Source organism: Eleginops maclovinus, chromosome 14 (assembly GCF_036324505.1).
Source record: "Eleginops maclovinus isolate JMC-PN-2008 ecotype Puerto Natales chromosome 14, JC_Emac_rtc_rv5, whole genome shotgun sequence".
Lineage (NCBI taxonomy): Eukaryota > Metazoa > Chordata > Actinopteri > Perciformes > Eleginopidae > Eleginops > Eleginops maclovinus.
In genome coordinates this window covers 6,485,597-6,501,124 of record NC_086362.1, presented here as the reverse complement: position 1 = coordinate 6,501,124, position 15,528 = coordinate 6,485,597, and the positions used below count along the sequence as shown (strand labels likewise).

The 15,528-nt window shown below is 40.7% G+C and overlaps 1 protein-coding gene across 9 annotated transcripts in view; it reads left to right on the top strand.

Moving 5' to 3' along the window:
* Positions 1-1,295: 1,295 nt before the first annotated feature.
* sorcs2 (sortilin-related VPS10 domain containing receptor 2) overlaps positions 1,296-15,528 on the top strand; it is a 195,442-nt gene continuing 181,209 nt past the window's right edge. For all 9 annotated transcript variants that reach the window (XM_063900623.1, XM_063900618.1, XM_063900620.1 and 6 more), the window contains exon 1: positions 1,296-1,736. In XM_063900623.1, the coding sequence (XP_063756693.1) occupies positions 1,383-1,736 (354 nt within the window). In that variant the 5' untranslated portion in view covers positions 1,296-1,382. The remainder of the gene's footprint in view (positions 1,737-15,528) is intronic.

Below are 15,528 nucleotides of genomic sequence, written 5' to 3'. Positions count from 1 at the left end.
GTTTCTTTTTGAGGCATGTTTCGAACTGCTTTATGTAATCTGATAGTAATTAATCTGTCGCATAGCTGACACTATTGTATTATATATTATGTTGAACACCAATACAAACCCAGGGAGATCTGAAGGCCAACTGTCTCTAATCAAACTGATTAGTGAACAAACTAATTATGTTTTGAACCAAATTGCTTAGGTCATTGTACCACCTGCCCAAAAAAACTAGTTGGACTTAGAAGAAATAACTCAAGACTCTTCACAGACTGTCCTTGGTATGCAGCGTTGTTTCCTAATGGTGTTGGGGACTCAATCTAGACAAGTAAGAACATTTTAAACACTATCCCAGTTTGGGTGGATAAAACACAGACAACAATGCTGAATAATTTATCCTGTACTCTGTGGGATATTACCCTCTTTGATGTCTGTCTGCTCCACATTCTCCAACATAGTTTCAGGACACAATGGAAGGTGCAAATGTAAGATAGAAATAATGTACAGTTACATTTGAGTTACTTGAAACTTATAGACCCTTATGATAAGATAATCAGTTCTTCCACCAGCTATACAGAAACTTGTGGAATATTAATGTTTTAGGTAAAAAAAAGTTCATGTTCATAATAGTGTTTTTCTTTATTCTAAAGCAACTGAGAAAGCCGAAGCTCACTTCTTAATATTCCCTCCTATATAATCAGAATCAAAAGTACTTTATTTATCCCAAACTGGGACATGTTTGCGTTGCAGCAGCGGAATACAAAAAGAAGCAAAACAAATACAAATAATTAGAACTAAAAAATAAAGTAAAATTAAAAATTTATGAAAATGAAATATACAAATGTACAAAAAGGCAATAATAATAATAATAATATAGTGTAAATGTACAATGTTAAGGAGTGCATGTTAAATCCAGTTTACAGAGAGGCTATGGAGCAGTGAGTAGTCTGCCAGCCAGAGGGGAATTATTGTACAGAGTTATTGCAGTGGGCAGGAATGTTCTCCTGTATCTTTTCCTTGTAAATATAAAATACACTTGCAGTACCTTGAACATGTGTTTCAACCAATAACCAACTTGAAAAGGGACATATGTCATATACAGTATACGGTGTAAATTCCTTATGTGGGGACACTTGAACGAGAGTGGATTGAGATTAGTGGCTAGGTGATGCAGCTATAGGACAGCAGATGGCACCGCTGTGCCTTTTTGTGGCCCACACACAGAGACGCGTCCACGTTGTTCCACTGTCTGCCTTCTCTCTAGTTCTCCTCCCTCCTTCCCTCCCCCATCACTCTCTTTCTCTCTCGGCTTACAGTATACACCTATCTATCTTCCACAAGCATCAGAGGTCTCTCCATCAGTTTCCGCGATACTGAGCGCGACTGCTGCGCAAAACATGGCATCTTTGCGCTCCGAAGAACCGCTCTCCTCTGCCGCGCACCTCTGCGTCTTTCTGTTGATCGCCTCGGCCTGGATGGCACTGCCGGGACCCGTGCGCTGTGACAGCGGGGCTATAAACCGGCGCGGCGGGGAGGACCGTACGTTTGACATGGGCGGCGGAGACGGAGGCTCCCCGCCGGGCTTACCGACGGAAGGTGACGAGGAAGCCGTTGGAGGAGAAGGCTCACTCCGCTTCAGGAGAGCGCTGTCCCGGGAAAAACAAATGTCCCTGCTCAGCAGCTCTTTCGTGCTTAAAGGGGATGCGACCCACAACCAGGCGATGGTCCACTGGACAGGAGAGAATAGCAGCGTGAGTATCCTATCCCTTAATCGTCCCGTCCCGCCACGATCTGCTGGTGCATGCATCATGCCTATCTCACCTCTCTTTGTCACCTTCCACCACCCATCACTCCAGCAACAGCACACATCACCAGAACAAGTTATTGTTCTTGCAGAAGCTGATGTAGACACACGCTGCCTGGCATAGCGAATGAGCCACAGTGTGTTTTTTACGCATCCAGGTGGTCCAGCTGCGCACGATGGAATTTGTCAGGCACCGAGCTTTGATGAAAGATCAAGACTTTTAGAACGTTTTACATGTCAGCGGCCACATAAATAGACATGCACTTTTGCTCCAGACTTCCATTACATCACATGTTGTCCAGGGTCATGAGCCATTGTTATTGTCTGTTTACATTGTGCTGCGCAGGAAAATCAAAGCCTTCGGTGTCAAGCATAGCGTATAACCCATATCCTTTGTTTGAACTTACCATTATATACTGTAAATGTAAATATAAATATATATTACATTTCTGCTCCACTTTGAGAACCACAATAACTCCCACGTTGTATGATGACATTCAAAAGTAAAGGACGTTTTTAGACTGTTAGCAGGGGTAAGACAGATTGGTGCTTGATTCAGTCACACGAAGCCATGAATAAAATATTCATGGAGCTTTTCGTTCATGAATTTTGCAATGTCTTGTTTATTTGTGATTTGAAACCAGACTTGGCTCATACACAATTAGATTTAGTATGCTACTATGCCATTTAATGTGCCAATTTGTACTTCTGCTTAACTGTAAACGGCTCCAAAGTAGCTTTCGGAAAGCTTATCGAAATTAAGACCATTCAATTCCAGTCGGATTGAACAGGGATGTCAGCTAAGGCAAAAATACCGCAACATCTCATAAGTTACTATCAGTTATTTTTATTATTCATTTCTCTGTGACACTGAAATATTCTTGTAGGAATATAATAATTATTTTTATTCAGGGCCAGGTCAAGTGAGAGCAGCTACACCATGTAAACAAGAGCAGTCTTTGTGAAGGATATTGACAGACGCCAGGGGAAGTCAGTTGCAGTGTCTGGTGGGGACATCACTTGCAATCAGTGCCTTTTTGTCAATAACACATTGCTGTTTTACTGGCAGTTGCAGCAGGAAAAAAGTGCCTGTGGAAAAAAAAGGAACAACATAAAAAGGAAAAATAATCTGATTGTGAAACAACCAATGGTGTGGCAATATTTGCAATCTGGAGTGTCCCTCCAATTTTGCGAACATGGGCATTTGAAGGTAACATTACATTATCAAGAGAGGCGTGAGAGATTTTTAAAGCGACCCCCAGCAGCCTTACACACTCTCGTAGAGCTTGACATATGCCTTTTTCAAACCAAATGAAACAAGGATTGTTGGTTTTGACATAGCCACTTTAAAGTTGAACTGAAATTGGAATTCTCCCAACTTTTTTGATTTAGGAAAAGTGTGTGTGTGTGTGTGTGTGTGTGTGTGTGTGTGTGTGTGTGTGTGTGTGTGTGTGTGTGTGTGTGTGTGTGTGTGTGTGTGTGTTTTCAAAATAAAAGCCTCTGACTAGGCGTTTTCTCATAGCAATGGTTAACTAACTTTCACACTTAAGCTAGTTAGCGTAGCTTGCTAATGTTTCCAATGATTCCTACTAGATTTGCAGTCAGGCTGTCGAATGACCTCCCTGCTGCCATACTGTCTTGGAATTGTATGGATATTGTCCACCATGTTTTAGTGCCTGCCACCATAGTGTAAGCTGCTTACCAAAATTTCAAGCCAACTGAAGAACACTTTAACAGAAGTGACAAAACATACTTTTTTGGAGGGGATAATTTGGTCATTATTATTGGTAATTTGTTTATAAAAATGAATACAAGGATACATTTGTTAAGCAACAGTTAATATATATCTCAGTTTGATAACTTAATGCGTCAAACAAACTCGCCAAAGTCACTTTTAAGGACAAGGCACTACAATTTAATGACTTTTGAGATTCTAGTTTGGCATTTAAGACTGGCCATTTGAGTAATAAAATAAATTGTCGGTCTTCCAATGGACTCTGGCCTTTCTTTTGATGAACTTCCCTATCGACATTTCTTTGAAAAAATGTTTTATTGAGGCAATGAGTCTGCAGGGATCCTACAGCACTCAGGCTCTTCCAGGCATATATACATTTGGCTTATCCTCAATTAACTTGCCCTGGATATGTACTTTGAAAGGTCAATGAGACAGAGTTCATCCCAGCCTCATAAACATAGACAAATGGTGCCATTCAATTTCCCACAGGCTGACATTCATGAGTGGTGCCCAGATTAATGAGTGAGAAATATATCTCCTCTTCCTCTCTTGTTTTATCATTTTGCTTCTGAGTCTCTAAGATTCCAAATGTAAGTCAATGATGAGGGGGCGGGGGTGGGGGGGGAAAAGCACATATAACTTCTATCCGTCTGGATGATTGGTAATCTTGGATGTGATAGAGGCCACCATGAAAACATATATTTCACTTAGTTTTTTGTGGTTTGTTTATGGTGATTTAGACCAATCTCTACCTATTTACATAATCATTGCAATGTTTGTGTTCTGGCCGACTTCCATTTCTTACCAGGCCTCAAATTGTTTTGACAAGAGGATGAATTGTTCATCTGGTTTAATAGTAAAAGTACCATTATTGAAAACAGCTCTTATGTATGTATTCCCTCCGTCCCTGTGGCAACAATCACCAAGTCACTTCACAAGCCTGGATTGGTCAATTGATGGCTTAGAGCATAAAAGAGCTTTCCCTGAGGCATTCCCCAGAGCTGTCCTTGAAGAGCAGTGATACATAGTGAAGTGTGTGTCTCTGCATCTCTGTGTGTGTGTGTGTGTGTGTGTGTAGATATTCAAGGATAACCAAATAGTAATCGGGTTGCAGAAACTATATCAAAATATAAATGGAGCCCGAAAGTACCGTATTTTCCGGACTACAAGGCGCACCTGAATATTAGCCGCACAAGCTAAAATTAGGGGAAATCCTGTTTTGTTCATACATTAGCAGCACCGCACTATAAGCCGCAGGGTTCAAAGCTTGTGCAAAAAGTAGCGGCTTATAGTCCGGAAATTACGGTACTCGTCTTGCTCTTGCTAATCTAGTCTCTTTTTTGCGCTAATTCGTACGGCACTACTTTGCCTGGCGGACGGACATGTGACCAACATACCACTCTTTTCCCCCGTGACTGTGTGTCTGATCACATGCCCTTCCGCCAGGCAAAGTAGTGCTGTACAACAGCGGAACAAACCAAACAAAACCTCTTACGATATCACAAAAATCATGAAAAATCCATAGAAAAGCCGCACCGGACTATAAGCCGCAGGGTTCAAAGCTTGTGCAAAAAGTAGCGGCTTATAGTCTGGAAATTACGGTAAGTGCCTTTCCTAGACTGTCTAGATCAACAGGAACATAATAATCAAACATTCAGAAGGTCAATGGTCACAGCTCCTCCATTAAGCTCATTTTACATCCCATAACGTATTTCACACTTTCTACAATGCAACTGTTTAGTGTCTTTTGTTTTGTCCTCAACCACAGCAAACTAGATAGATAGACAGAATCGGAGGATGAAACCTTCTTTATTAGTCACATACATGCACACAACAGAGCACACACAGTGAAATTAGTCCTCTGCATTTAACCCATCCTAGTACTAGGAGCAGTGAGCAGCTATCGTGCGGCGCCCGGGGAGCAATGGGGAGGGGGTATTAGAAGTGTCCGGTGCCTTGCTCAAGGACACCACAGCAGGGCCTAGGAAGTGAACTGGGACCTCTCCAAGTAGCAGTCCACTTTCCATATTTCAAGTCCGTTCGGGGACTTGAACCGGCGACCCTACGATTCCCAGTCCAAGCCCCTACTGACTGAGCCACTGCTGGACAAACTATCATGAAGACCATGATAAAGTATGTGATTTCAAACTCAGTAAAAGAAATCTGAGGTGGAATCATTTATTTTTTTGAGTGATATTCTTCCTGTGTCTTTTATTTAAGGATACTAGCATCTTATTTTAAACTATTATATACTGAAATAGACATAAACATGCACAAATGCAAGGGAAAGGTACCTGACATGAGGCTGTATTTCGACATACCACAACATATCAGCATTTTGAATGAAGAGAGCCTCCAAAATAATAAAGACTCTCTTTGTGCCTCTCTCTATCTCTTTTTCTATAAAATGTTGATTAGCCCCAGGGAGTTGAATCCGTCTTCCCTTTAGGTCTACTACCTGTGATGATGAACAGCATCACTATCTGTATGTCTGCGATGTGTATATTTCTACAGCAAGGAAGCAAAATTCAACATTTCATTTAAGTTGTTTCACATTTTTAAAAATTGCATCGTATGCCACTGGGCGAATTTGTGTGTGTTTCTCTCATCCCTTCTCGGCTGTCCCGCATTAGCCTTAATGAGTTATGATTGTCCCATCCTCTTGATGCCATAGGGAAATTATGGATAATACATGCCACTTCCGGGGTTAAGAGCCCTCCTGTATTTATATATCTGAAAGTAAAAGAATAACACTGGATTTATGGACTAAAAAGTATTAAATATAAACCAAGTAAAGAAGTAATTGATAATTACCTCATCCACTGAAGGTTTCAGTTATAATGACATTGCTGAGAGACAACAATCTGATCAATGACCATGCAGAATTTACTTCAGATGTAATGACAACACTATAGTGCAAGAGCCATTTACATTGTGATTTACAGAAGAAGTAATCAAGTGACGATTGAGAAGCAAATGTGTTTTTGAAATGTGCCAATCCATCCAGGTTAAGAAATAACAAGAATAAGAATGACTTTATGAATCCCAGACTGGGATTTTGCTTTCTATCTGTAGAAAAAACAAGCTGATACCACCTTTCACCCTCATTTTCCGCCCCTTCTTACCATCCCCTCAGGTTACCTTGCCAACACCACCTTCAGATTGCAAGCATTGTTTTAGCCAATCAGGTCAAAGGATTACCCGCCTTCAGCATACATTTAATCATATTGTGGCCTTGGTTTAATTTAAATCGAGGTAACCATCATGTTTTTTAATAAGGCCCTTTATTTGCATGGCTCATGCAGGTGTTTACACAAATATAAGCTAGACCAAACAGCCATGCTCTCTTTCTCCAGTCACATATGCATGCACATCCACATCCACATGCACATGCACATGCAAATCCGAACACACACACACACTATCTAGGTCTCCAGGGTCTTGGCTTTATGTGAAAAGCATTTGTTCACGCTTCACATACTGAACTGACAGTTGATTTGGCCCCTGGTTGTTCTGCGTTCGAAAATTGTTTGCACATGTGAGTAGAGCCTTTTTTGACACTCATCATGTCTGTCCTCATTCATCCTGCTTAAAGAGACACTCCAAATCCCAGACTATAAATCATCAGACTTGTTTGTTTGCTCTCCTTTGTCACTTTTTACTTATAAATCCAGCATGGTCTCAAAAAAGTACAGTATCACTACAGCAAACATGTCATCTAAACTCATTTGAGAGTCTTTTTGCAACATCAAATGGTTCTTGGAATACTCACATTGAAGATTGGTGCGTGCCATTCATTATTCCATGAAGAAGATTTTAAAGGTGTATTGTTTTGCTGTTGAGTCAAATCGATATTGGTGTTCAGAAAATAACAATATACATAATATATGCTTAGAGAATTAGTGGCTCATAGAGTGACATGAAGAGCATAACACCATTGTTTTCTTTCTGATGTAAACGTCAACGATTACTTTCTTTAATAGTCCCGCATTGGCTTCTTGTCGAAGGAACCAGTGCTACATCACTCCTCTACTCCCTTCACTGGCAACTAGTAGCTGCATGAATCCACTCCATCCAAGACATTCACTCCAGCCCTTCGCGGCTCCCTACTCCCACTACAAAAAATGGGTGTTAGCTATCTTGGTTCCAAAATTGTTGAATGAGCTCCCTTTAAATATCAGGAATGCCAAAAGTCCACACTACAGTGAAAACTGACATGTTTTGATTACTCCATGACCATTAAGCCTAGCACACATTTTTTTTAGTACTTTGATAATTTGAAACTAATGCACCAGCACTTGAAATGGTTTGTCTTATTTGGAAGACTGTATCTGCTGGTCTGAGTTTGTACCTCCATTGTGTATTGCACTTATTGTAAGTCGCTTCCGATAGCGGCATCAGCTAAATGTAATGTATTAGTCAATATTTCCCGAGATAGGCCTTACAGCAGCCCTGCAGAACTTGACTTGCCACTCGCAACTTGGCAGAAGGTAGCATTTGTTGCTTCGAAAGCCATGGTTTCCTTGCTAATGAGTCCTTGGGAAGGTACATGAAGAAGCACGCTCTATTGTAGAGTTACTGTCTAATTAAGTGCTCAGTGATGCAAGGTGGATTCTTGCTGTTTGGCAGCTAAATAAAAGCAGCAATACGCGTTGTCCTACCCGTTGTTCAGAGGCTTGTTCCCGATGTGCTGTATGAGACACTCCACGTTCATTATTTCTGTAGTTTGTCCTTATAAACAGAACACGTTTTCTTCCATGTACCTTATTTGATTCTCTTCACCGTCATCTGGCATTTTGGCTGGCATGGTTGAAAGTTCATACGGACTGTATGTTGCCCTAGCAACCCACACTGGAATACTGTCCGGTCTTCCAGTGGTTTGGTTCCTGATCTGAATTCAGAGGGCCCCCTCTACTTCTGCATATTTAATGTATAGCTTTGCCTTTGCCAGTCCTATTGCCAGGTGAGATCCTTGTTTCAAGTCTTTTCCGGAACAAAGGAAATGTATCTCATGGGCAGTCCATCGTGAATTTCTGCATTTATCCTATCATTTTTACAACGGTTTAAAAAGAAAACGACTTTATGATCAGCGAGCGGATGTTTTGAGGATTAACGTGATTTGTGCACTCATTGTTCCCTTGCAAGGAATCTTTCCCACTTGGGAATACTGTTGTGTGGGTTTGTATCACATGCATATGCTAAGACCGTTTTTTTTAGGCTTATCATATGTATTTTAAAATGACATCATTGAAAATATAACTGTAAACTCAAGCAAGACATCTGGACTGGGGACACGAGCTGTAATCTTGACATTCACCGCTAACAATGATGTAGAAGGAACCCAAACAACAAGAGCAGTCCATGACGGTGCCTGTGAGTTTATGAACCGTTATGTGCGAGAAAAGTCAATTAAATGATTGGCTTCAGCTGTTTGCCTCACCCCTGGGTTACATACTTTAAATATGCTAAATGGGAATCTAAGCATGACATAACAGTGCAAGTTAAAATAAAGGGGCCACATTATAAAGATACATATACAATTTGTGGTAGACAGTGGTTGCAAAGGAAATGTTTTTATGTTCATTGGAATGCAGTAAAAGTATGATCTGCTCAAGAAAGAAAGTATTGTGGCCCGTCGTTGCAGGAACTGTGATCTTATTTCTGTCAACTATGAAATGTATTTTAATGTGTGATCTGAAACTTTGAATTAGCTCTTTGGAAGTGTGAACATGCACAACACAGATGATAACATATCTACATAAATAGAAATAGTACATAGATGCTTTCCATTTCTGGCAGTATTTAGCCATTGGAAAAGCTTTTGTTGGGGATAAATGTGTGTGTGAGGGGGTGGTGTGAGATGTGTGTGTGCCTGCCTGCCAGCCTACAGCTACTATAGGAGAAGAGCGGTGGGAAAGCTCAGCCTATAGCCCCTCTGAGAGTTATGAAAAGCGGCCCAGCAGGGCTCCAGTATTTTACCTTCACAGCAACACATTTAGAGATTGGATCTTCTTCCCTCGGTGCTAAGCCATCCCCACTTTCTATCAAAACTGTCCATCTGAACCCCATCTCTCACCAGGGACCGGGGTATTTTCAGTTTTTACCTTAAGCCAATTGCGGAACAACAGTATGGATTCTTCCAGACAAGTCAGTAAAAGTAAAGAAATAAAACAGATTGTCTGTGTCCTTGGTTACGATTGGCTGGGTCAAATACAAAAATACACTAGCAGTGGAAGGTGCTGTCTCACAATGGTGACCTGTCAAGGACTTACACGTGCAGTACCTGTGGTAAGGCTGGTTCAGTCACCCTATGGTTTGGATTAGTGACCATCTACTAAATATTGATTAATATAATTAGTTTGCACTTTGCTTAATCCAGATTTAATGAGATATTTGTGATATTTGCACATGTTTTTTGTAAGCATTATGCATTTGCTTAAGTCAAAATCAATGTCATAAAAGTTGTGAAGATAAGTCAATTTGAAAACTTTTATTTTCAATTATTTTTGTTTTGTGTAAAATTGATGTACATGGATGTTGAAGTCTGCAACCACCCAAAAGAGAGTTGGTATTGTGTCATTGATGCTATATAGACATCATGGACATGTGACCATCTTTGTCTAAAACATTACTTTCTTATAATATGACTTTTTTTTCACTGCTAAAAATATGTGTTTTCTAGCAGTTATCGAAGAATCAAGGGTTCTGCTTTGGTTTAATACAAGCCCACTATACTTATTTATTTATGGAGCCCTGTGGTTTTGAAGCTTTAGTAATCATATATGTCCAGTCGGCTGAAGTTTGTTTTAGAACTCTGAGTCAAAGTCAGCCTTGTCTGCAGTTCAAAGCCATCCCTGCTACCCAAGTTCTACCAGGAATGACGTGCTTGTTGCTGTGCCAATCTCACACACACCTATAGACCCAAGGCAACTCGAAGCAGTAAAATTGGAATTAGCATGTGTTGACGGATGTTGAGCTTGGCAGTAATAATTGTTCTTCCTGGGAAAAAAAGGGTGAACGTTTGTGATTCATGTTGAAACCAATAAGAGCGCTGGAGAATCAGGAGGGGTGTGGCAGCGGGCCTGAGTGTGTAGGTGGTAAGAACAGGAAAGAAGGAAAATTAAAGAAAAAACAATAACTCCACACTGAGGCCTCTTTCATCTAAACTCTGCATGCTCCTCGTTTGTTTTTTAACAAACGTGCTGTCAGAAACAGCAGTTGTTTTACATGAAAAATGACGAGGCTGTGCGCTCTGATCTGAAGCCCGACAACAATGAAAAATAATCTGCTGGGCTCTCAGACTGTTTGCTACCTCCATCCCCTCTCTCTGTCTCCCTCTGTGTATCTCCATGTGGTTTGCTTTTGCTTGATTGAAAGGCGGCGTGTGCATGTGAGCGAGAATAAAGATGCAAAGCAGCGACAAATTGAATTATTGTTTGGAGTGCTGCTTGTCAAACCAGTCGCATCAGGTGATTTCAGTCTTCTGCGGTCAAAATGGAGAGACGGAGGGGCTTACAAAGCCAAGGTGACAGTTTTGAGTCTTAAAATAGACTCAAATGCACACTAAGTGGATGATTATGTGGTTTTAATGCGCAGGTTTATGATTTGAATAAGAACTTTTCAGGTATGGATATGCACCGGCGTTTCTTTAGAAAACCTCTCTAAATATAGAAAATGCTCGAGGCTTTCAGCAGTCAGGAAGATGAGGTGAGATTTAATTAGGAAGTCTTTCTTTGGGGTAGAGTATACCTGCGTAAATTATTTAAAATATGAAATGCAGGTGTGATAAAAAGGATTAACTGAGTGGAATGTAACAGAAATCAAAATAGGGTTTTTGTTAACAGCAGTTAAAATGATGCTCAAAGTACTTTTAGGGTTTGCGGCACTTGATGGAAGATCAATGGATAATCAACAGCATCAGGACCAAGCACCATGGACACCTGTGACAAATGTGATGGCAACACATCCCCCCACATAATTTAAATGGCATAATTCTGCTAAAGTATTCTGCCATTTGAGGCATTTAATCCTTTAGCCTCCTCTGTGACGGAGCCAACACTTTGTTATTGACAATGGAACTCTCTTTTTTCCCCCTTATTCCAATGAAAGAATAAGACGTAGAGAGAAAGTGGTGCAGAAAATGAAGGAGCGTCAAAACCTCTTTGGAATAACGCGTGTAATCACAGGCAGTGGATCGCTCAGGTAATGAGATTCTCAATCCATCACAATGTCCCCTCGGAAGACAATCAAACCCCCCTTTCCAAACGCTGTCTTTCATACACACACAATTTCATACTGGCCATATCCAGATAGGCAATAGATGTCGGCAAAGGAACGCTTGTTTGCTGTGTGTATTCAACAACAGGCCAAACTGGCTCTCTCCTCCATGTTTTGTGTGTTTAATCCCCTTTTTCATTATCATCATTCCCTTTTCACTTGGCTTTGAAAAACAGTTTAGCGCCATACGCTACGCAAAACACTAGCCGGTTTCTGGATTGTGAGGTTTCTTTCTTCCTCTATTAGATATCTGTAAAGCTGATTTTGTTGAGTCCATGTTTTTTGTTCGATGCTAATGTGTTATTGTTGGTCATGTCTTTGTGTTATAATCAGGCTTTGTGAGTAATGCAAAACATGTAGCGGGATTACGTGAATGGAATACAAAAGAAGGTTGCTGTAGTCAGATTACTTATTAGCAGGATTAAAATGTTCCTAAAAACAAGCTGTACTGTTGAAATTGATATTCCACCTGCCCGAAAATTAATTTATTCTTTTTTGAATTCAGTTATGTTCATAAAATAGACTGTGTGAGTTTACCTGTATGTATTAAACTACAATGGAGCATTTTCTGTTTGATCTAATTTGATTTTTCTTCTTTAAACACTGTTATTATACAGATTTGTGTATTTTATGATTATGGTTAATAAAAGGCAGGTTTTCCTATAGCCCTCTCTATGAGTGAGACCCATTTCTTAGCTGGCTTTTTGAGGCTGAAGACCCTTTTCCTTTATCAATAGACCCTTCATTATTTACTGATTATGATGAGTCCTATGTATTGTAAAACGTAATTCAGTCAGTGAAGTCAGAGTAAGTAGATTCATTAGTACATAACTCATGAAAACTGTATATTTAATTGTAAAATATGAAACTGTATCCGTCTTTGATACCTATGCACGTATGCATCTGTCCCATTCCAGTAATCCATGGAAAGAGGACATTCTTTCCTGCAGTGTTACAGCCTTGTTAAACCCTTTCCTCAGCTTTTTTCCCCCTGTTAAACTTCGTCTTTCTCACAGTCCCTTTCTCTACCCTTCCTGCTTCTCCAGCCGTTCAGCCAGTGAAAGACACTCAGTCAGTCACTGCGATTCACATGCAAAAAGAACACAATGTCTGATTGGTTTATATTCTCTTAGAGGGTTTTGACTCATTTTGTTTGTGTACATTATCTCCATATAGGTTTGGTTGCTCTGCTGGTGTTTTGATTGTCAAATGAAAAAGACAATGGGAAGTTTTTCTTCTCTTTCTTTTTTCCTTTTTCCCTCATAAATCCCTTAACTGGAACCGTCGTCCAACATCGCTGCCAGTTGCCAAGAAGCTGGCCTTATTTCCAAGTCAGCTACTGATACTGCCCAACACTCAGCATGTTTTGACACACTGAGTAGGAAGTATGTGTGTTGCAGAAACGAGGTGTTATGGCTCTTGCTTGTGTCTCCCTCCACATCCGTCACAATGGCTGCCAAAATCCCCATGACCTCATTCTCATTAGCACTGCTTTTACTAAAAAGAGCTAGGCTGTGGCTCACTGGCGATGAGCACCGGTCCTGAATGGACATCGCCCACTGCATTAGAAAAAAGGATCAGACATTGTTGATCGCAGTGCAAAGCGTGCACAAAGTCTGCTCATGTGTAAACATGGTGGATAATAAAACGAGCGGGTCTTTGGTTTAAGCTTGAGCTGTACTTCCTTGAAGGTCTTTTGAATTAATTAAACTGAGCTGTGGACGGTCTCTCCAAATTTGAGAAGTGTTGGACCTTGGAGACAAGCAGAATGCTAATGCAGATTTCCCACTCAAACTAATAAGAGGTAGCTTGAGACTGATCGCAGGGATGTTAAGTCAAGGACCGCAGACCGACAACTTTATAGGCTGATAAGTTTGTTGAATGCTATGTTTCTTCTTTTGCATTTTTAAAAATTTGTATTAATTTAGCCAACAGTCTTATACAAAAAAAATCCTTTTATTTTAATTGCTTATGTGTTTCTGTCCTAGAAGACTCATGATAAAAAGAGAAAATCACCAGGATTGCTGCTAGTTAGAGAGAGGATAAAATAAGATAATAAATAATGATGAAAAGTTTCCCATCTCGCAAATCTTACACCCGGAGACGGGATTATCCCTCAAAACTCTTTGCAATTTTAAGACTCCTCAATTTAAATGTCTTTCTTTCTTGAGGAATCTTCATATTGATCCATATCCATATGAGATTCAAAGCTTCATCACGAGAAGCCTTACCTGGGGCAAATATCCATCTAGATGATTAGTAGCGGCAGACCTGACTCCTGCTCTCTTCCTCCAGACCTTTGACCCTGCCTATTCCAAGTCTTTATTGTTAAACACAGCAGGTTTAGAAAAAACACAGGAAGGGAAAGTTTGCAAAGCATGATAGGGAATTGTGGAGGAAACAACCTTATCATGTGAGTGACACAAGCTGTATGAAATGCGGATTGCCTTCAATTAGCCTGTTGGCACCTGCACGTGAGACCCTGCAGTGCCACCTTGAGAAGTACTATGTAGATTTATGTAGACTCTCTGGTGAACAGATACAAATAATTAGAGAGATATAGGGATAGGACACATAATGTTAAATAATGCTGATAGGGGTGAACAACTGCATCAAACCTATATTACTTTATAATAGTGGGGGTTGGGAGAACATTTGTAGTATAGGACTTAAATGGAAAGTGGAAGAGAATGGCCTTGTTGTCAGCAGCTGCACGGAAATAATGAATTGCCAAAGTTCTACAATAATATTTATATGCAGATACATTTCCCTAGTGCACAGAGAGGGGTATAACAAATACCAAAGCAGCCAGGGCTGTTTTTCTCCACTGTGGACTGGAAATATTCACACCTTAACTATTTTTTCCCACCGACTTCCATTCCCGCATTTTGCTGTGCTGGGGCCCCATTGTAAAAAAACATCCTCCGCTTGCTTTTTCAATTTGAGACACAATTCGCAGGGTGAGATAGAGCCCTGTGTCAGGATCATTCCAGTATGTCGGAAGAAATTGAATTTTCTATGAATACGTGATTGGCTGTTATGTTGGGCCCAGCATGCGCGGCAGCTAATCCTCCAAGGTTGTGTTTGTTGCGGGGTGGGTCGTGACAGCTGCAAATGCAAGCATGCACTGACATGCCATTACATTCAACACACACACATACACGCACACACCCACAGGAAGACGCACATATGTGATGACACGCTTATGAGAAACGGAACCCCAGAGAGTCACAATCACACGCTCGCAGCATGTCTCCTGCAGCTGCCTGTTTGTGTGACTTCAGTGCTTGCTGCACGCACATGTTGCTGCAACTACAACCTGCTCTATGCATGAGTGTTGTGTTTAAGTATTCACTTCTGTTTGATTGTTTGCTGTCCCAATAGCTGTTACTCTCGCTGCTGTCACATTTACAAACCACTTGTGGGCCCCCATCGTATCAACAAACTCCAGTACCAATGCCTGTCATCAGCACTCATGCTAAGAGCCTCTTGAATCCCGACTCTTCGGTCTTTTACATAATGGACACCATCATGCCTTTGTAGTCGATGCCCCCTTTGTAACGAGCCAATATAATTTTCCTCTAATGAGTGTACATAGAGGCGAGCTAATGCCTTTAGGTTTGTCCCCTATGTCAGTTAGGGGCTGCTGGATGATTCACTTGTACACAAGAACAATATGACTCCACATTCAAATCTTACAAACACAAACATACTGTACCTTAGCAGA